The sequence below is a fragment of the Halyomorpha halys genome, unplaced genomic scaffold, assembly GCF_000696795.3.
Source record: "Halyomorpha halys isolate HHAL.00 unplaced genomic scaffold, Hhal_1.1 Scaffold78.1, whole genome shotgun sequence".
Lineage (NCBI taxonomy): Eukaryota > Metazoa > Arthropoda > Insecta > Hemiptera > Pentatomidae > Halyomorpha > Halyomorpha halys.
The window spans coordinates 624,340-646,867 of record NW_027108467.1 but is presented as its reverse complement, the minus strand read 5'-3'; the positions used below and the strand labels follow the sequence as shown (position 1 = coordinate 646,867).

The 22,528-nt window shown below is 28.7% G+C and overlaps 2 protein-coding genes across 3 annotated transcripts in view; both read right to left on the bottom strand.

Annotated features, from left to right (window-relative positions):
• Window positions 1-16,125, bottom strand: part of LOC106692937 (putative aminopeptidase W07G4.4) — a 25,695-nt gene extending 9,570 nt beyond the window's left edge. Inside the window, exons 1-5 of the mRNA XM_014439202.3 lie at window positions 15,981-16,125; window positions 15,653-15,788; window positions 8,473-8,618; window positions 3,667-3,775; window positions 600-724 (exon numbers count right to left, since the gene is read on the bottom strand). Of these exons, the coding sequence (XP_014294688.1) occupies window positions 600-724; window positions 3,667-3,775; window positions 8,473-8,618; window positions 15,653-15,788; window positions 15,981-15,985 (521 nt within the window). The 5' untranslated portion in view covers window positions 15,986-16,125. The remainder of the gene's footprint in view (window positions 1-599; window positions 725-3,666; window positions 3,776-8,472; window positions 8,619-15,652; window positions 15,789-15,980) is intronic.
• A 3,089-nt stretch (window positions 16,126-19,214) lies between these two features.
• The window catches only part of LOC106692936 (putative aminopeptidase W07G4.4), a 31,711-nt gene continuing 28,397 nt past the window's right edge, over window positions 19,215-22,528 (bottom strand). For both annotated transcript variants that reach the window (XM_014439200.2, XM_014439201.2), the window contains exons 10-12: window positions 22,009-22,135; window positions 21,817-21,929; window positions 19,215-19,585 (exon numbers count right to left, since the gene is read on the bottom strand). In XM_014439200.2, coding sequence (XP_014294686.1) covers window positions 19,439-19,585; window positions 21,817-21,929; window positions 22,009-22,135 — 387 coding nt within the window. In that variant the 3' untranslated portion in view covers window positions 19,215-19,438. The remainder of the gene's footprint in view (window positions 19,586-21,816; window positions 21,930-22,008; window positions 22,136-22,528) is intronic.

The following is a 22,528-nucleotide window of genomic DNA, read 5'->3' as shown; positions in this document are numbered from 1 at the left end:
ATGTTTAAATTTTCCTTTTGTAACTATGTGTTTGTATCTTTTTTAGCCCTGACGAAGCCCTGCAACGTGGGGCGAAACGTTGGCTCAATAAAATAGTATAATTCTACTATTTGAGTTTTTTTGAACGCACACCCGGGCCATATTCCTTTCATCTTTACACACGGTCAATCAATAATCTTCCATAATTAAGAAATAGTTTCATTTTATAAGTTGCCAATGTTTAGACCTGCACAGGAGATCTTCACCAGGGCTAAAATAAAAAGATATAGATAAAGTAAGGTAAATGCAAGAATGTAGAAGTGATATGTAAATAAAACAGATATAAAGGTGGAGGTATAGGTATAAAACTACATTGTGGTCAGTTTTCACCTTTTAGGCTTCTACCTTCATTTATGTTTTATTTACAAGTCCCTTATATACTACAACATTAGTTTTAACTAATCGGTGTCTTTTTATTTAACCCCTGATGGAGACCTACAATGTGGGTCGAAACATCGGCTATTAATAAATAGTTGAAATGATTTCTTAATTTTTTTTCAAGACAACAACCCAGACCATCTCACATCTTATACAATTTATAAAATATTTATTTAAAATACCTGCCGGTTTCCAAAGCAGTAGCGACAGAAATAAGCCTTGCTACACTCGGACTAGCAGGGCTAAGGACACCAAGTTTGTTCACCTTTGGAGATTTGCTAGGGCAGTCCTCACGATATTGAAGATTCTGTAATTCCGATAAAATTATATATATTATAATATCCTCTTTTTTAATAAATAGTTGATATTTATAGATAAATTATTTTAAATATGTTTTTATTTATGTATATTGTTTATTTGTTATTTTAAATCAAAAAGCAAGCTAACCAGTTTTCATTATCTAAAATAAAGATGCCTTTCAAAACGAGATAGATGGCGGTGTGCGTCCTTCCGAAGTGTTCGTTGGGCTGTTTGTTTGATAATATGAATTGAAATTTGTCAACTTTTGTTCTTACTATACAGTAATTATGGAAAAGGAATATTCAAAGAAGAAATGGAGGAAAGTGAAAATTATCAATAAACTAATTATATCGCAAATAAAGCAGAGCGATTGTACAACAATCGATTATTTATTGGATCGAGCAGTAAAAAGTTGAAGATGGAGGAGAGGAAACGGTGACTCTTAATTTTGCGAGCTTGGTGAGAAGACGTCCATTCAGCTAGAGAGGGGAAAGAAAAAAAACCATTGTTGGGAGTTGGATATAGCATCATCGAGAAGAGATCAACAATTATCAGGGAAAGCTGTGTAATTGGTTAGTCTTGTTTCTAAGTATAATTTATTGTGTTTGTAAAATGTCTAGAAATTAAGTTAGTCTTATTAGTAGTACAGTGTCGTCTGTTCTGATTGCCAGGTAACCCGCCCTGAGAAAAGTCTCTTATGTTATAAAATTATATTATCTGTTAAATATTGAAGTTTTTAGGAGTTTTTTGAACCCAAGCTATCTCCTGTATATTTGAAACAAGTTAAAAAACGATTAAAATTCTTTTTATTTTATTTTAAATAATTTTTTTATTATTACAATATATATATATTGTTATTACTACAACCAATTATTTTATAAAAAATTAAAATGATTACAATACCAATTTATGAGGAGAAAAAAAAGTATTGTAGTCTATATAGCCTGACCACATGTACGTACACCCATCCAGCGATATTAGGTATTCATTTATAATTTAATGATATTTTATGGTATACCATTTGTCTGAATCATTTTACTGTATTCATAGATCTACTAAATGTAAATAAATATTTTGTTCCTTAGTGTAGTTTTGAGGATCATATATTCAATACCACTCCTTACTATATCATATATTTCAATGATAATATTATTATTATTGGCACGACAGACTGTGGAGGTCCAAGGTCTCATTTCCTTAGTACAATATAGTTTCCTGATGTGGTTTTTTCATAGGGTTGGTTCGTCACTCCCTCGCCTATTTTTTGTGAATGCCACCCATGGGCCTCACAAATGCCCGGGGAGTTTTGATAATTATTATTATATACAGATATATAATTGGCAAATTGGTAAACATGATAGGCCTTTGGAAAGGTAATCCAATAGTAATAGTTTTTAATTAATTAAGGGACTCAAATAATTTTAATTAATATAAATATATATATGAATAATTTCTTTCGCTAATTATCCTGGCAACCCAATTCTCAACAGGTAAAGTGAGATGGGTATGCCTCTAAGTAAAGGGAGGGGGGAGATATGCAGTAGCAAACGTTCTCCCGCCAACCTTCCACTCTTCTCTTTACTAGATCTGTTCAAACAAACACTTCTGACTGTGCAAAGCATGTGCGTAGTACGTGTTTTCCCTCACAAATCTTGTATTGCGCATGCTCCATACAGTCCTAGATAGTGAGAAGTGGTTGTTAGAACAGACCTACTTCAACAGCTTTACAAACAGAAATTCCTCATATCAGTTTTCTCAAAACTATTTTTCATTAATTTCCTCAAACCAGTTTTCTCAAAACTATTTTTCATTAATTTCCTCAAACCAGTTTTCTCAAAACTATTTTTCATTAATTTCCTCATATCAGTTTTATCAAAACTATTTTTCATTAATTTCCTCATATCAGTTTTATCAAAACTATTTTTCTTTAATTTCCTCATATCAGTTTTCTCAAAACTATTTTTCATTAATTTCCTCATATCAGTTTTATCAAAACTATTTTTCATTAATATCACAAGATTATAAGTTTACCATGCCAAGTAAACTGAGTAGAGGGAAAACTATCTACTACCAAACCAAAAACATAATTATGGACGTACTTAAGTTAATGAAAACAAAGGCTGAGAGTGGTTCTATCCATATTTCCTCTGTTATAAAAATCCATAAATTACCGCATTCATCATAAGTTAATCTCATTTTAGGACCAAATAGACTGCATTTTAAAACATTAAACTTAGGAAAATTGTTGCACCAACTGTTTCAAAACCAATTTAAACTTGGAAAGAGGTAGTTGTTTTCTGAACAAAATGATTATGAAATTTTAAAAATGACTTTTTGGATGATACTGCATAATTAAATAGCACATCAGACAGAACTGAGCTGTCAATATATTTGTCAACAAAGTAAAACAAGAATCAAGAGGAAACAGTAACAGTCAAGGATAAAGGATAACCTAAAGAAACTAGTAACTAAACTATTCATAAGTTAGGAGACCAAGAATAGGGGGATAAATGTGTTCCAAGTACCTATCTAATCCCAAACTCTTGCTTTGTTCCCAGTAGGAGGGGTTTGTTATCATGCAGAGAAGAGAAGGAGCTAGGGTGAGGGGTGCATGAGTTCCCTTCCCCTACAGGCAAACTTATCTTCGCTGGACTATACATAGCAATACATGAATCATAACAAATATGAACATATCGTCTTCCTATAATTGGATATTTTTATTTAACCTCTAATAATTCAACAAACCTTCATAATCATATATACCCAAATCCTACATGTTTCAGCTAATAGAGACTCAACTGTACTTAAAAAATCGTTAACCAAGCATGATAAAGATAAAATAAATAAGCAGAAGGAGTGAAACAGTAACAGTAATTCTAGTTAATTTATAATAATTTCATGATTATATTTATCTATTATTATATTAATTATATCCAATAGATTACTCACCACATACAGCCCTTCCATAACTCCAAGCAGCGAAACAAGTTGAGACTGAGGGAACGAAGGGTATTTACCCAGTACTAGCAACGGGGCCTTCACTCCGGCTTTTACAGCTCTGAAATGATTTTTTTCACCAGTTAAAATAATCTTTGTATGTTTGTATAGATAAAATTAAATTTTAAAAAGAAATTTAAAGTTAATAGTATAGCATAAATAATAACAACCCCTATTCCTAAAATAAATAAAATTTTAAAAAGAGTGGAAAAGAAAAACATGACTGATTAATCAAACTATTTGTATTTCAAGATGAGTAAAATAAAATTAACAGAAAAATAAAAGTAAACAGATTTGTCTAAGCAATACTTGTGCACCAAATTGGGCAGTGTGCGCTATAGCCAAAAAACGTGTTTTTTTCCCTAAATAATAGCAAAAAAAAATGGTTCAAATGATTTTGATGAAACTTACTTAAAGTGTTTTACACAAAGTTCTTTACCTTTTCATTAAAACACAAGTCTCAAAACAATCTTATATTTCTTTATAAGTCCAATGTTTCAGCCATCCTTAAGGAAAATCTTAAATACAAATTTAGTACCACATCAATTTTTAAAAAACTTTATCCAGGCTATTCTGCTCAGATCAATAATTTCAGTCCTAAATTACCCATTTTGTCGATTCTTCATATTAACCTTAAAACTTTTAATCACAGTCAATTTTCACTATTATATTTTATCACAACAATCTAAAAGTATAATATTGTGATATGTAATTGATTGATTGACTCTGATAAAGAGTTTTAATGTTAATGAGAATAATTGACTATCTAATAGGATTAAAAAAGCAAATAACATTTATTACCAAATCTGCAATACAATTGTTGGGAAGCATGAAGTTGAGAGAAAAGTAAAACTTTACATTTTTAAATCAATTTACCTTCCCACCTTACTATACAGTAGTGAGAGTTAGGTCCTCCTTGACAGATTGAGGAACAGAATAACTGCCTCAGAAATGAAATACCTCAAATAAGTAACCGGCCCGAACATAAAGGTATCGCTTCAGGAATACCAGAATAAGAGAGGAGCTAGGGGTGAAACCACTAACTGAAATTCTAGAGAAGAGGCAGTTGAAATGGTTCGGATATATATGCTAAATGGATGAAGACCGTGGGCCGCGCAAATTCTTCGAAGCTAGACGAACTGGCAAAAGACCAAGAGGAAGGCCCAGGATGTCGTAGCAGGATGATATAGCTAGACTAGAAGAGAAAAGAGAAAAGCTGTTGGATTCCATGAGGGCATTGGAAAGGAACCGGAACAGATGGAAAGTTTGGATCGAGGCACCTCCACGCTGGGAGGCACTGAGGAGGAAGAAAAAGAAGAAGAAGAGGATAATTGACAAAACAAAATAGTTTTAAAATGAAATTATTGACCAGGGCAGAATAGCCTGCATAAATTTTTTTTAAATTTGTATTTAAAATTGTCCTTGAGGATGCCCAATTGGCTGAAACATTGACTTATAAAGAAATATAGATTGTCTTGAGACTTAAATTGGATAAAATTTATTTTATTTAAACAATCATAAGAATAATTAACAATACATAAATAAATAAATTATAATTGTTTTGCAATGATTAATAACTAAAACCAAGTATCGTTTCTTGTCAGAATAGGAATTTAAACATGTTAAAAAAAAAAAATTAAATGAACAATATAAAAAAATTCATTATAACTTGTTATCAATGATAGCTCTTCATATAATTGGAACATGTCAACAAAGAAATTTTTATTTACTTTTTGATCTTTTAATCTAACGATGATATGAGTAATTACATTCTTTCATTCTAACAAAGTAACTAAATAAGATAAGCGCATTCATTTGAGCTAACAATATTTTTATGTCAAGAATGTTTATTAAAATGCAAAAAATTATTTTAAAAGAAGTAATTAAAATTTAAATTAATGGTCTGGTGAACAATATTAATTTATATATTGTGTATATATAAAAGCCCCAAGAAGAAAACAAGAGGTTGGCAATAGGAAAATAAATTTTAATAATGTGACTAGAGTGAAAAGAAAAATATTTTAAAAAAGTCAATGGAAAAGAGCGAAATGTTGCAGAAATTTCAAATATATACACATATATATTGTAATATCCCATTTTTTTTTTTTGATGAATATTAATTTTTTATATATAAATAATTTTAGTTATGTTTTATTTTGTGTATCAACATTCAATATTGTTCATTTGTTCTATTAAACCAAAAATCAAGATAACCAATTTTGTTGAGTCAAATATAGTGTCAAAAAACGTTGTTCAAAATAATCAAGATGGTGGTGCTCGTCCTTTTTAAGTTAGTTAAATCCCTACCATGTTGAGTAGATGGATTCAAATATTGTAAACTTCTATTATTTTCCTGACATGATTATATTTACAGCAAATTTAATAAAAAATAGAAGAGAAAAATAATTATTAAGGAAAAATCTACATAAAGAAAATCATAAATAAAAACTCAAAACCGTTGTGCAACAATTTAGATATACAGATGATTGAAGGATGGGAACGAGACAAAGGAATAGAGACACTTGTTTGTTTGGATGACGGGAGAGTTGACGAGTCCTAGAAGCAGGTGGTGCTTACCATCCTTTGTCTACTGTCGGTGATAGTATCTTAAGAAAGAAGACATCAAGAATCACCTGCCATCAAAGATTATATAATTGGTTAGTTTTACTCAATATAGAATTTCAGTATATTTGTAAAAGTAGTTAATAATTCTTTTAAGTCATTGTGTTCTGATTGTCTGGAAAACCCGCTTTGGGATAAGAGTCAATAATGTTTAATAATTTAAAATAAAATGCTCTTATCTATTTAATATTTAATAATTGGAGAAGTTTGTCGGGGGATGCGGTCAGCAAAGAACAACATAAATAAACAAAACCATATTTATTTATTTTATGCCGACGTTTCGACCTGAGTTTCAGGTCTTCTTCAGGGCTATTGACCAAAAGAGATAACAACAACATTTAGAGTAACATGCAATTGAAAAGGAATAGTATACAAACAAATTAAGAATTATACAAAATATTGAATTAAATCAAAAATGATAAAAAATTGATAACTGATAATTGAATAGTACACAATTGATTGATATTCGTGGAATTGTATTGTAGTAAAATGAAAACAGTGACAGATGAAATATAATATCATGTAGATAAGAAGATATGTACAATATAAGATATGCAAGTAGTGTCTAAAAAAAACTTGAAAAATTAAATAAATAAATTGAATCTACAAATTTAACATTATGACAGACAATGAAATAATAATACTCACAATGTACTTCAGATATAAGCCACTCACTATTTTTCATTGTCTGTCATAATGTTAAATTATGATACGAATATCAATCAATTAAAGTTTGTACTATTCAATTATCAGTTATCAATTTTTTATCATTTATGATTTAATTCAATATTTTGTATAATTCTAAGTTTGTTTGTATACTATTCCTTTTCAATTGTATGTTACTCTAAATGTTGTTGTTATCTCTTTTGTTCTATAGCCCTGATGAAGACCCGAAACTTAGGTCGAAACGTCGGCATAAAATAAATAAATATGATTTTGTTTATTTATGTTGTTTCTTTGCTGACCGCAGCCCCCACCAAAATTCTCCAATCATTAATCTACGGTCAACTATCTACACCTCACTATTTAATATTTAATTTATTCATTTAAACCTTATAATCATCAAAGCTATAATGTAGGCAGATAGTTCGGGTGACGGTCAATAAAGATATCAAAATAGTAAAAGAAAACCATTTATTGATAACCAACGTTTTTCCCCACTTTGCAGGGCTTCGTCAGGACTGTCAGATTGAAACACAGTAGAAGACTGAGACTGTGAAAAAAAGAAGGAAGAACACGGAGCTATCAGCATTGTACAGAGACAATGATCCTGTCAAGTTTATAAGGTTGGGTAGACTCATATGGTCTACCCAGCGTAGAGTCATACGCTTAGATGGTATGGCGGGTCATGTAGCGGGGATGCGCGGCGATGACATCCCAAATAAGGTCCTATCCGAGCTGAGAGAGTGGGGAGGCCGAAAATGAGATGATCGGACACTGTATCTACGGATGCCTGGGTTCTTCTGGCAACCCGAAACTGGAAAGTAGCAGCAGAAGACAGGACTGCCTGGTGGAAGCTAGTAGAGAAGGCTCAGTAACTGGCTATTGCGCCAAGTATGATGATGACTAAGAAAACAAGCAACCACAATTAAGTAGTTTATAATTAATGTTTTACATTATGAATGCGTTTCCTTGACATTCTGTAAACTTGAATAATAATTTATTCATTTTGTATTGATTTTCATTCTGCTTTAATAAATATATTAAAATTTTGAAAAATATCTACAACTAAAAAAAAAAGTTTAATATTAATATTTTTTGATTTATTACTTTCATAATGATGCATTAATTGTTTACCTGGGATGTTATGTAAGGAGTAGGTGGTTGGGGTGAGATCGGTGAAGAACACAAGTAAAAACTAATTTTATCAACGCCAACGTTTTGGCCACTATTTCGAACCTTCATCAGGGCTATGTACAAACAAATCAGGATAAGAACCGTATTGAATAAAAGGAAAACAGAATAAGAAGATTGTCTTTATTTTATAGCAATACAGAAAATTATTTATTTCATATTTAAAAACTTGGGGAGAACTACATGTGGTGGAGACTATACCTGACAAATAGTACCTTTTATTAAAAGCTGCATAATGTTACCAAAAATATTGAGAATAAATAAAAAAATATAAATTATTACCTTATTATTCCTTTTCGTGCAGCTTCACTGAATAATCTTACATCATGATATTCTGGATTGATTGGTCCAGTAGGAGCGTAAAACAAACGCTTTGAGGGAAGGTTCACTTTGTGAACACTGATTTCTTCTTCAAATTGGTCATCCAGCTGTAAAAATAAACATAAATAATCAAATATAATTTACAGGAGAGAGTGTAACTTTTTTTAAACTTGACTGTAAATTAATTTCAGGAGATCGTGAAGGGTGCAGTCAGTAAAAATACACAATCAACAAAACTTAAAAAAAAAAAGATAATAACCATTACTCAGAGAAACATAAAAATAATAACAAACGAACTTAGAAATATACATAATAAATTAAATTGATAGTAGTTAATTGATTATAATAGAAAATAAAATATAATATAATAGAGGTGGGAATTATAAAAAATAAATGATTAAGAGATTAAAAAACCAGATAGTGTTAAAGAAAATATAGAAATAAACATGATGAAAGGTGAAAAAGAAAATGTAAATCATGAGTAATTGAATTAACATAATATGACTATATAAGTAATGTCTAAAATAATAAAAACAATTCATATCAATAAAATGAAATGTATGAAAGAAAACAGAATATATTTTATACATGAATATAAACATATATTCTGTTTTTTTTCTTGCCCATTGTACCATTTATATCGTTTTCTTTCACACATTTCATTATGTTAATTTAAATTGTTTTTCATTATTTTGGATATTACTAACATATTTTATTATATTATTTCCATTACTCATCATTTACATTTTCTTACACAACTATCTTCTCATCATTAAAAAAGTTAATCATGAGAGATAGTTGACCTTGGATGACATATGAGGAGAAGATGGTTGGAGGGTGCGGTCAAAATATAACACAAATAAGTTGAAATAACTTATTTAATCGTACCAACGTTTTAGCCAGACAAGCCTTCATCAGGGCTGTTAGCTTGAAATCTCGTAAGATTTCGTAAGAACATCCCCCAACCATCTTCTTCTTGTATAAAAAAGTTAATATTTTTCAATAATTTTTCGTAATGTTCCTTTATTAAAGCCTATCCATTTTTTTCATAATTAGTACTATAATATTTCATATGGATTTGAAGATATAAAAATAAAATAATCAAACTCCAAAAGATTCTCTCAATTTAGTTATAGATCTTCGACGATTGTTACTATCAAGTTAATAACAGTCTTCTCATTATATTCTTTATAACTACTTCCACGAAGTGAAAATCTTAAATTTTAAAATTAATTGTTTGGAAATTTTTAAATACATTAATTTTAGTGCCCATATTCAAAATGGAGACATTCTAAGGTCAATGTTCCTTTTCCTCAAAATAATTATGCCTATTATTCCCTTAACAACAGAATTAAAAGGAATGCAAATGTTTATTGTGATTTGTTTTTTTTTACCAATTACATACTTGAAAAACAAAATATTAAAAACTAAGTTGATTTTTAATTATTGTGCAATTAATTTTTTTTTTAATTGATTATTTATGTTTCTTAAATTAATAATGTTTTATATGTTTTAAATTACTTTTATGTATGTCTTATATATGAGTTTTTATGTATATTTTTTATTACTCTCATAATGTTTTATGTTTGAGTTGTGATCTATGTTTTAAATTTCTTTCATGTATGGTTTTAATTATTTCTATGAATGTATAGATTATTTTTATGCATTGAGTTTCTTTTAGGTTTTTAATTAAGTTATATATTTTTATTTATTTATTTCAGTTTCACTATATCTTTTTGTTACTTACTTTTGTACTCTGTAACATCATATTATGACTTAGGTCTTGTAGTAATAATAATAAATAAAAAAATAGTCTTTAATAAATGTAAAAAACATACAAAAACCAAACGCACGGAAAATATACTTCAATAAAGTAGTTATCAAGATTAATTATTTCAAGATAATAAACAATTATATAATTTCTTAAGTAAAAGTCCACTACTACTTAAGAATTTGGAGATTCAATAATTATTTTCCTAGTAATAGAATTCAAAGGAAAGCAAGACTCAGTGGTAAGGCACTGTGCTACTAACTCCAAGTACTCGGGTTCGAATCCAGCTGTGACAGATAATTATTTATTCTGATACTGTAGCCGTGAGTCAACCATTTGTAGGTTTGGGAGCCCTCCAAGGTTAACCCAACCTCATAAGTTGGATCCCTTTTTTTTTTTTTAATGTCATTAAGTGTTTTTTTTTTCAAAGTTTATATTTATGTTATTTAAATGATTGAGTTTTTAGGTGTGTTTTGTTTGATTTTGTATGTATGTTTTAAATTACTTTTAAGAATGTTTAAATGCCTGTGTTCAATTTAGTTTTACATTAAGTTATTTTTAATATATATATTATTAATTTGTTCATTTTCACAAAACTTCATACTAGTTATTTGTTCTATTCGATGTATTATTAGGGTTTTTATCTTGTTGAAATAATAAATAAAAACATAGTGATTAATAAATGTACAAAACATGCAATATTCAGAAACCAAATCCATATCAATTATATAAACTATACTTCAATTAGGTTGTTCTTAAGAGAAATTACTTCAGGATAACAAACACTCATTAATGTCTTAAGTAATATTCCACTACTTAAGAATTTGGATATTCAATAATTGTACTATGATATAAAAAAAAAATATTGACAAGTTCAGAAATCCTCAGAAGAATATAATTTGATTGATGCATACAATCAATCACCTTATTTATATAATCGTTAAGCTTTCCAACAACAGCTGGTTATGTAACCCACTCTCACCAAGTGCCATCAACTGATAATGAAAGAACACACAGAGATAAGAGATTAATTAAATGAAAGGTACAAAAAAATGTCTCTACTTTCCAGATCCTTTAACTCACCTTTCTATATTTTAAATTATTTGTATTTTTTTCAATATCCTTAATAGATAATGACATGAATTCATAGTACAACTATTGAACATCTGAATTCTTAAAATAAATTCTTAGTTCTAAAGTAATGGAATATTACTTAAGAAATCAAATGAATGTTTGCTATCTTGAAATAATTTCTCTCAAGAACAACTTTATCAATTACTTATGTGAAGTTTAATTGGTACAATTTATATCTTGTATTTAGTTAAATGATAAAATTTATAATGAGGTGATCTTCCTTTTTCCCAATCCTACATATCTCTCTTTCCATGTTCCTTATTCACTGTTCCGGATATTCTATATTTATTTTAGCTTATTTTTTTTTTACTCATCTGTATTATTGCTATAAATAGCAATAAATTTAGAACAAAAAGGCTCCAAAATATTATTTTAGAGAATTTAGGAAACATAACAATTCTAATATTTTCCCCATATATCCCCCCTATCAAAATTTTTCTTGATGTAGTAATTTTATCAAAAACAAAAACCTGATTTTTTTTTCAATATAGTTGTTAACAATTAAAGAAAAAAAAAAAAATAACAATGAATGCTTGAATCATCGGAACTTTTAACTGCTAACCATCATATGCTATTTTTAGTAACAGGAAAAAAAGATGTGTTTCATAACATTTAGTAATAGTTGAGGGTGGGAAAAGTTTCTAATAATTTTTAATGTGTCGCAGGAAATATACAGCAGTAATTTACTTTGTGAACTTGAGTTGCCCCATAATACTTTGAAAACTTTGTGTTCTAAATTTATTGTAATTTGATAAAAATTTTTAAATTGATTGCATATTTTCATAAATCTAACAGGAAATTTTATTTAGATAATTAATAGAAACATATACGTCCCATGAATACATGTCTTGATACATGATGCTTTGAGAATCGATCAACTAAGAAAAATAAATTATTCCCTTGAAAAAATTATCCAAGTTTTTCTGTTTCACACTAATTTTTTTATTCATAAAAGCTTTAGGGGTGGAAAGATACCAATATTTGCAACCCTAGCATTTCAACAATTTCTGCAGATGTAGATGTATTTTATACTGAGGTGTAGGTGGTTGACCGTAGACTAATAATTGGAGAAAATGGTTGGGGGGTCAGAAAAAAAGACCACAAATAAACAAACAATTATTTATTCATGCTGACTTTTCGACCTGAGTTCTAGGTCTTTATCAGGTAGTTAGTAGCAGGGGATTCTGGCTAAAACAAATTGGGGAAAATTTGGCGGTTGAGTGTGATCAGGAACAAATAACCTGCCAGCACAACCATTGTTCAAGAAACAGTACTTACAACGTACTGAAAGATTTTAATTTTCAATATTTATTAAATTATAAACTTTTATTTATATAAAACAAAAAATGAAATCATCAATAATGATTTGTCTTTTATTTCAAAATCGTTTTGGGTTACTTTTTTGTTTCAGTTTATTTTTATCAACATGTAAAACATAGCTTATAAGTAATAAGTAGTAGATATAAATGAATTGTTAAGGGTGCATCCCGAAGAAATTCAATAATTATTGTACACAGCTATAATATTTAAGGAATAAACAACTTTTAAATACATCTAAAAAAAAGAAAAAAAAAAGAAAAGAAAATTGTTTATAATTAATGTTACAGCATAGATTTAGTGACCTCATCTCTTTATTATTGAATTTCTTTTATAAAGGGTAATAACAGAGAGATCACTTAAATATCTGTCTTTCCAGTATGAAAGGAGTTCCAGATATTTTGTAGATAAACGGGATTAAAAAATTAGGGCTCTGTAACCATTTTTTAAAATTAATTTAGTGCCTCACAGCGTAGCATAAAACCTGTACTACAGTAACTAAGTAAACTTAAAAAAAAAAAATGGCTGTAAAAAACTTTGTTCAATTTTATTTGCTTTAAAACTGTGTTTTGGACATAACTCCTTTTAAGAAGCAAACATAGATATACAATAAAATATAACCTCAACAATTAAATATCTTCATTGAAGAGTGAGCTGATTGTAGTTTTGTAATGTATGTCACTTAGTAATTGCAATATCTTATTTAAGATCAGTAGACTTTTTTTTTATAAAGTTCTAAGTCTATATGCAGATCTTTATTCACTTCTATTACTACAGGAACCTATTAGAAACAGCCTAGAATAAAACAGGTTCTTTGCAATAACCAGTAAAAACTGGTCCTACAACAAAAAATCCACTTCAGTTCTTTTAGGAATAGTTGAAGCTTACTTTAAAAATGCAATAAATTGCAAAAGAAACCATTTTCAGAGGTAGTTCGGTCAAACTGTCTTTCCATGAACTGAAAATTTACATTCATTCATGTATTATTTTATTTCTGATTGAGTTTTATACTCAATCAGTATTCCTCCTGGTTAATAAGAAACACCAAATTACATCCCAAACTACAAGTTGAATGGATGGATGATTAAATAAAAAAATGGTTTCAGCGAACAGCAGTTAAAGGTGCAGAGGTTTACAACGTAAGTAATCCAACCTCATCATGAAGACTGAAGCCCAGGCTGATGCAAGACACCCTGGTATAAACTCTATAATTATTTATTTTTATATTATCATTAAATTTCTTTATTTTTTCCCCTCCTTTTAAATAAATTATTTTTTCAGTATAAGTCAATTATAAATTTTATAAATATCATTTGTTTTTATTATAAAGATTGTCAGGGGTGTGGTCACAAGAAAACAAAAAATAATTAACAACTTTTTTTTAAAATAAATTATTTTTTCAGTATAAGTCAATTATAAATTTTATAAATATCATTTGTTTTTATTATAAAGATTGTCGGGGATGTAGTCAAAAAATAATTAACTACTTTTTTTTTTGTGACCGCACTCCTGACCATCTTCATAATTTGAATTAATATGGTCAAATATTCATATATATAATCATTTGTTACTTTCTCTTTTATTCTTTATTACATAACTATGATCATTTTAAGTCATGATTTATTTTATTTTTTTACAATTCATTTGCATCATTTATAATTATTCAATGGTTATAGCATTGTATACAATTTGGGGTTTCTTTCGCATTAGACTATTTGCACCCTTCCCCATTATCAACTGTTAAAAAAAACTAATAAACTTTCACAATATCTATGTGATAAACAAATAAAAAAATACCCTAGCAGCCTGATTAATCAGACAATCTGTTACTCCACAATAAAATATGAACACAGGTACTAATTTTCAAGACCTAAGCCATTTCAAGAACTAAATTAAATCTTAATACAAATATAAAATAACCATAAGTGGCTAGCCTATATTCCTTTTTACAAATATCAATTTAAAAAGACATAAAAAAATAACAAGTTATCCATTTATTAATATGGTAATAGCTTAGGTAAGATACTAAAAACAGGAAGGTCAAAGTATTTTAACCTGATAATAAATAAGAGGAAACATAAAGTTTATTTGTTACATAATGATCTATTTCTTAAAATGGTGGTTTCTATGACACAATATTTTAAACTTAAATACACAAAAATGGACAAACAAATAACAAAAAATAAACTAATCATGATAATACTGCAGTAAGCGCTTTCCATTTAAATATTGCATTCAATGTTAACATATATATAATCATGATATAAATATTATTTTAACTATAACTCATAAATATAAAGAGCCGCTGAATTTATAATGGATTAATATAACAAGCAGATGTAAAATTAGATAATTAAAAAAAAATGAATATAATTTCAAAATAAATAAATTAATCATTTATATTTATGAATCAGAGGAGATTAAAAAAACAAAAAAAAAAAAGAAGCAAAATGTCATTAACTTTAATAAAACTATTTAGTATATTTTTTAAATTATTCAATAAAATCTATTTATAAATCCCAAAAGAAAGAAAAATTAAGAGCAAAATATCCTTAACATCTTTTTTGTTATTAATCATGTTAGAAGATAGCAGTAGGAGGAACAGCAATGATAATGTATCTGTCTGTAGTGCATTTAAATGCTGATAATGATTTACTAATGTAAATTTATTTTTGATTACTTGAATTTTAAGAATTCAATTAATATAAATAAAATCACATTAATAGAATAAAATATAATCACTTTATTAAAAAAACTGTACATTAAAATGGCATCGGATAATGTGAAAAATAACTCAATTGATCAATACTAATATTGTTCACTAAATATTTAAGAGGTTGTGTCACTAATTTAAAAAACTTAAAAAGTATACTTATTGCACAATGATTAATTATTATATATTATATAAAATAAACTTACTGCAGCCGCTTCTTTGATGACATCTTTAAGTTCTTGAGGTACTGATTCATCTGATGCACCATTATAAGAAATCAAAAGTATACCATCATATCCAGTAGCTTTGACATTGCTAACAGCTTCAACTGTATACCCTAACCTAAAGGGAGCAATAAATATAAGATATTTTATCCTACAGGATTATATAAAGCACCATATATTTATTTCAATATTATAAAAGCAAAAATAATAATTAAAATTTAATATATTTTTTTTAATAAATAAGAATATCAGAAGGCTGTAGTTCGACAATAATCTAATATATTATTTAGAATAATTCTTGACAACTTACGACATGATTGAAAACAAAGCGATCCAACTGAATGATAAACAACTCCTTTAATCTTTACACGACTACTACAGCTACTGTAAATCTTTCAGTAACTACTCACTACCGTTCAATCTTATCTATTCACCCCCTCCACTTACCTATTTGGAAGCAAAGAGATCTAAAATATATTGACTTAAAATATTTTAGTGATATATTCACATTTTTTCTAACCTTCCCTTTCTTGCACAATACAAATATAATTATCTCCTTATGCTACCTCAGCATTTTGAGGTGGTTTTCAGCGTCCGCTGCCAGCAGAGATCTTCGTTATCGTCTGCCGCCGTCCAATCAGCATTAAGAGAGAAGGGGGTCACTCTGCTGGAAGTTGAGATGGGTCGGATTCCAGAGCCAAGACACCTTTCCTCGGTGCGTACATCGACAAAGGGACGACTAATAGGTCTTAGTAGTTTAAACTCTAAACTAATTAATTAGTTTGATGTGCCGTCGTGTACTCAGAGACCGAAAAGAGCAGGAGCTCTTCGGGTATAACGAGCAGTCCAACCTATATAAGGAGCTGTGATAAAGCATATCCGGATCAGATGAGTGGGTTACTTTGTACGAAGAGCCCTCAACCCCAAAGAAGCTTCTCAGCCAATGGGTAAAGGTGGGAAGACCGAAGATAAAGTGAATACACCATTCCATTTCAGCTACAGTCTTCTCATTCCATTCACTCCATCGAATGAGTCCGATGCCTGAATTCTTGGAATCAGGAATTAATTACTTACTAGTTTACTCCTGCGAAAACTCTCTTTTTCTCTTTAATTCATTCGAAATATAAGCGTTATCAAAAGATATATCTACGATATTGGTAGAAGATCGTCGACTGTAGGAAGATTGTCCGGGTGGCGGTCACTAAAGGTATCACAATAGTAGAAGAAAACTATTTCTTACTGGAAGATTATTGATTGACCGTGTGTAAAGATGAAAGGAATATGGTCCGGGTGCGGTCAAAAACTATTTCTTGTTAACCAACGTTTCAACCCACTTTGTAGGGCTGTCTGATTGAAACAAAGATGACTCAATTGTTATCTTTGTTTCAGCCAGACAGCCCTGCAACGTTGGTTAACAAGAAATAGTTTTCTTCTACTATTGTGATACCTTTAGTGACCGCCACCCGCACTATCTTCTTCCGATGTCGTAGTAAGTTATTTAATGAAGATAATAACATTTCATTTAATAAGTACCAACCACCTCGATCCGTCAACTTACCTCACTCAGAGTTCTGAAACTTTTCGCTTTTTTGAAATAACTTTTTATTAAAGTAACCAAGAATTTCGGAATTGACAATAAGATTTATTACTTTTCCATTAAACTCTCTTTTGATATCTCATTCATCGAAATCCATCGTTCCTGAGAGCCGGAAAAGGGATCTATAGTGTCCTAATATGCAAACATACGATTATCGGCAGTAGATAATGTTATTAATTCTTCTAAATTTGCTATTTAAATTAAAAATGTATTGATAATCATATAAAGTGAAATAAAATAGTTTTTTATTTTTCATTGTTTATTATTAATAATAATATGGGAGATGGTTAATTTTTTTTTAGTAAACTAAGTTAAGGATACTTACTTTTTTCTGTACCAATGAAAATTCATATTTAAGGTTCTGTAGAGGTGTGACAGACAATTACCAACTTTGTTCCTGCCCTAGAATACAGCAGTTCAACAAAAGATTGCGATGCCCTGTACTTGGAGATGGGGTCGTTATATATTATATTATTTTTCATAAAATTGTAATAAAATAGAGAATGATAAACCCAGCCAAGTTGTAGAATCACAAACAAGATTAAAACTAATTCTAGTAGTGTTCCAACTGTAATAGCAAATTTAGACCGAGCGATTTGAACTCCTCCCTCTTGATGCCCCTATGACCCCCCACTCCTCGTTCTTTGTAAGTAAAGATGGTCATGAAGGAAATTACAAAGGATCTGGCTGCCAATGATGAAACTTCAAAATAAATAAAATAAGAAGACCAAGTAATATCCTCTGATAAAAAAAAAATTAATAAATAGCGAAGTCTAAATAATGTCAATTGTTATGAGTAATAACTTTTGATTAATATCCTATTTTACTACTGCAATCTCTTATTTTTATTTGTTTCCATTTAATACTTATATGAACGGATTGAAAATCAATTTTAAGGATCTAAAAATTATAATACACTATTTCAACTAGTTCTGTATTGCAGTACAAGAAGCTAAAAGATAAAAAATTATGAAAATATGATTTTAAAATTTGTATAAAGATGGCCCTAAATCAAACCATGGTCATCATGGAGCTTTTCTCGCCATAAGCAAGTCTATATATTTCGAATCGATACCAATAAACACTCATCTCCAAGCAACAGCTGCGAAAATTCATCTAAATTTCTCTTACAGTCTGCAATTTATACTGATCCCAAGATAGTTCAATAGAAATCCAGCATCTTCTAGACTTATTTAGCCAATTACCCACCTCTTTGGAGACATTAATGGACATAATGCTCTATGGGATTCACAAAACATAAACACTCACAATAAAATAATAGAAAACTTTACAGAACTAACTGATCTACTGCTTTTGAATAGTACTTCACTAATCTACCTCAGCTCTAGTTACAGAAGATTTTCTGCTCATGACCAATCCCTCTGGAGCTTTATATGTACATTAATTCTGAATTTCTGTAAGAAGACATAGAGGGGAAAACAAGATACCATTGATTGATTAAAGCTTAGTTCTTAAAAAAAAAAATGGAGATAGAAGTAGGCCTTAATGTTCAAAACTCTGCAAGGATTCAAGATAATTTTGGGTGTGCTTCCACACTTGTCTTAAATACATAGGTTCAAATTTTCTCCAATTTCTGGAGTCTTCACAGTTTTTCATATTTGGCAGTTCTAATAAAGGAGATAATAATTCTTTTGGTTTCTTAAATTTCAAGCAAACAAAAGTTAACATTACCATAGACCACTCATTAGCTTTTATACTTATATTTTTTACAAATATTGAATGCTTAATTATTTAAGAGTTGGTGTTCATTTTATTTGATGAATTCTACATGTCAACTGCATTATTTTGAAAAAAGTTTATTTCTCAAAGTAAATTTTTTCTGCACTTAGTGATTTTAAATTTGAATACGATGAAGAACAGAAAGTTAGTAATTAAGATACACTAACACATATTTGATAAAGAAAAAAGGAAAATAATATACAAAGATCAGAACATCCAATATGTATTTAATTTAAAAAGTAAAAAAAAAAGAAAAATAAATTAAAAAAAAAAAGACCCAAAGAAAATTGTTTTATATACATGTATATGTATAAACACAAACCTTCAATAACACTTGTTTAAGTTATAACATGGTAATCTGCTGAGTTAAAAATTAATGGTAATCATAAACAAAAATGAGTTTTTGTTTCCAATTTCTGTGTCGACATTAATTAAAAATCTTCGTCTTTGAGGTTTAAAAAGTGAGTAGCAAAGCCGATGACGGGAGCACCAGTGGCAATCTCTGCTCCAAAAATACCAGATGAAGCTGCGATGTCTACATGAGTGAATTTCAGGGGTATTTCAGTGCCTAGAGCATGCTGTTGACAAAATGAATATAAAAATATATAATTAAAATTAATCTGCAACATTATTAAAATAAATATTCTAGGGAATATGGGAAAGGAAACTAATATAAGTGAAGAAACGAGTCAAATGTTTAAGAAACTTAAAATATATATCTTATATTGGATATAAATAAGCATGATTCATCTTCCAAAGCATTTGTTTTTCATAGTAGCTAAAGGAACAAATAAGATTTTTTAAAATATGAAGGAGATGCTTGTGGTCAAAAAGGAGAAAAAAATAGTTAACAACTATTGATTTACTGACATTGCGCCCAACTTTATAGAGCTCCATCTGGGCTAAAAAAATATTAAAAAACCAACTAATAATATTTTGACAAAGTAGGATAATTAGCTACAAAAAAGTAAACTAAGGTAGGGTTAAAAATTATGTAAATGTAAGTGAAAAGAAAATTATATAAAAATGGACTAAAAGAAGAAATAAAAATAGTTATAGAACAAAATAGACAATGAAATAAAGTAAAACATTACTTATTTTTAATTATTCTCAACTTACCTCCTTAATTTTACGTCTTTCAGTGTTAAATTTTTATTTATTTTTATCATATCTACTTTTTATTTTTACATGTTATTACAATCTCCTGTTCATTTAAAATCTAATAGTTTATGTTATTTTTATATATTTATTATTGTCTATTTTACACTATAACTATTTTTAATTCTTCATTTTCATATAATTTTCTTTTTACTTATATTTACATAATTTTAACCTAAACTTAGTTTACACTTTTGTATCTTATTATCCTACTTTTCAAAATATTTTTAGCCCTAATGAAGTTCTACAAAGTGGGGTGAAACGTTATTTGTATTAATTATAGTCATCTTTTGAATTTGGATAAGATTAAACCAAATCATAAATTAAAAAAAAAATTTCTCAAAATAGAAAAATATTTTCATGACCAGTTTTTTATAACATGAAGATAAAAGGGGAGAAAAATTAGATCTGTATCAGTAAAATTAAAAGGTTTTTAACAAACAGAAATATCTTCTTAAAAACAATAATGGAAAATTCCTTAGAATTTTGTTCATTGAATGAATTAAGATTTTTTTTCCTACAAGTACTGTATCTAAAATCTGTCTTATATAAACGGAACAAAGTGTTAAACATGTAAAAAAATTCAATCAATGCATTATAACAAGGAAATTGGATCATTATAATGAACTAGCTCACCCAGCAATGCTTCGCTATTGCTATATTTGAGGAAGTACATAGATTTCATTAACACAATTGATAAATTGATCTAAATTATCGTATTTAGATCAAATTAAACATTTATGTATACTATATAATTATGATTTGGTATAACAAAATAAACCAATACATCCAATAAGGAACAGAATAGAAATTTTTATTATGTTTTAAAAGTTATATCGATAATGTTTTTTGTTTTTACCACAAAACTCAAGGCTCTAACCATAACATATAGTGACAAAGGAACAAACAGTGGAACCATACGTCCTGGGTACATGTTGTAAAATTCAAATTATTGAAAAGACAAATGAACAAAACACAAATTTGGATAAAATGCAGAGGTGTAATGAATGATTATATGGGCAATAGACACCAGAAGAAAAACAAGTCCTAAAAATGAAAAATGTTTAATTTTTAATTTATTTCAAAAAATGGTATTTATGAGTTGGAGCCAGGACTAAAAACGAATATGCTTTTTCCTATAAAAAGTTTTGTTGACCAACTTTACTCCAAGCCACATTATGATTTTATAATTTTTTCTGAATATAACATTGTTCAATAAAATCAGAGATATTTTCTCTTAATCTTTGGAAAGAAAAAAATCAATCAGGATATAATAACTGAGAAAAAAAGTATACTTTCTGTGCTGAAGTGCCAAAAACATTTAATTTTGTACATGACTTTTTTTCTACCCAAGAATTTAGGGATTTCAGTAGCTTTAAACCTTCCAATGGTGACAAGGAACATTTTGAAAAAACAGCATGTAAAACGGTCCAGTAATTGTTAAGTTTATTGTAGAAAAAGATTAGACCTTTCTCTTATATATGTATATAAAGTTTCACAGAAAAATACCTACTGGAAGCCAAAGCGAGGAAAAATAACGTTTCAACCATGTAATAAAATGAAATTTATAAAATTGTATAATAAGTAACTAAATGTTGAATACAAATCCTAATGGCTTATGTCAGTTAAATGTTATTAAGAAAGCACATACCCTATCAAGCCCTGAAGCGAGAATAAGGAATGCAGCAGCTCCCTGGTGCCCTCTTTTGCTTTGCGCCAATGGCAAGTGCTCTGTTTGCAGAACATCTTCTCCTTCAACTTTGCCTAAAAGCATAAAGGAAATAATTATTTTTCTTTCTTAAGTGTAATGAAAGATTAATTTAGTTCTTATAAATTTTATTACCTTTGTAAGCTTCATAATCCTCTCTCCTAATGGTACTGACTTCGAACATGTCTCCAGTTGATTCTCCTGATTTCTGGAGATGGTACGAGAATGACTTCATCCTTGCCGGGCCATTGTCCATGACAATCTAAAATAAATTATGATGATGAATATTAAAATACAACAAGGAAACAAATTTTATTCATTAATGGAATAGGGTATTTTCTTATTATTATAATATTTTCGAAACTAGTTCTTCCATTTTTTTATTTATTTGTTTTTAATGTTTGGAGGGGGGTCTTTCCCAATAAGTGATAGTGAAGATGATATAAGAAGTTAAGTTTTAAGTTTCCATATAAAATAAGGGCAAATCATAAATAGGATAAAACATTTACTTATATCGAGGAGTATTGGTCTATGTACAACATGTCACAATCTATCTTGGGGAGATCATAACACCAAAAATAGTAGCAGGAAGAACTAGTTTTACGTACATTAAAATAACAAGGATACTTCTGCTAAACTTAAAAAAAAAAATATA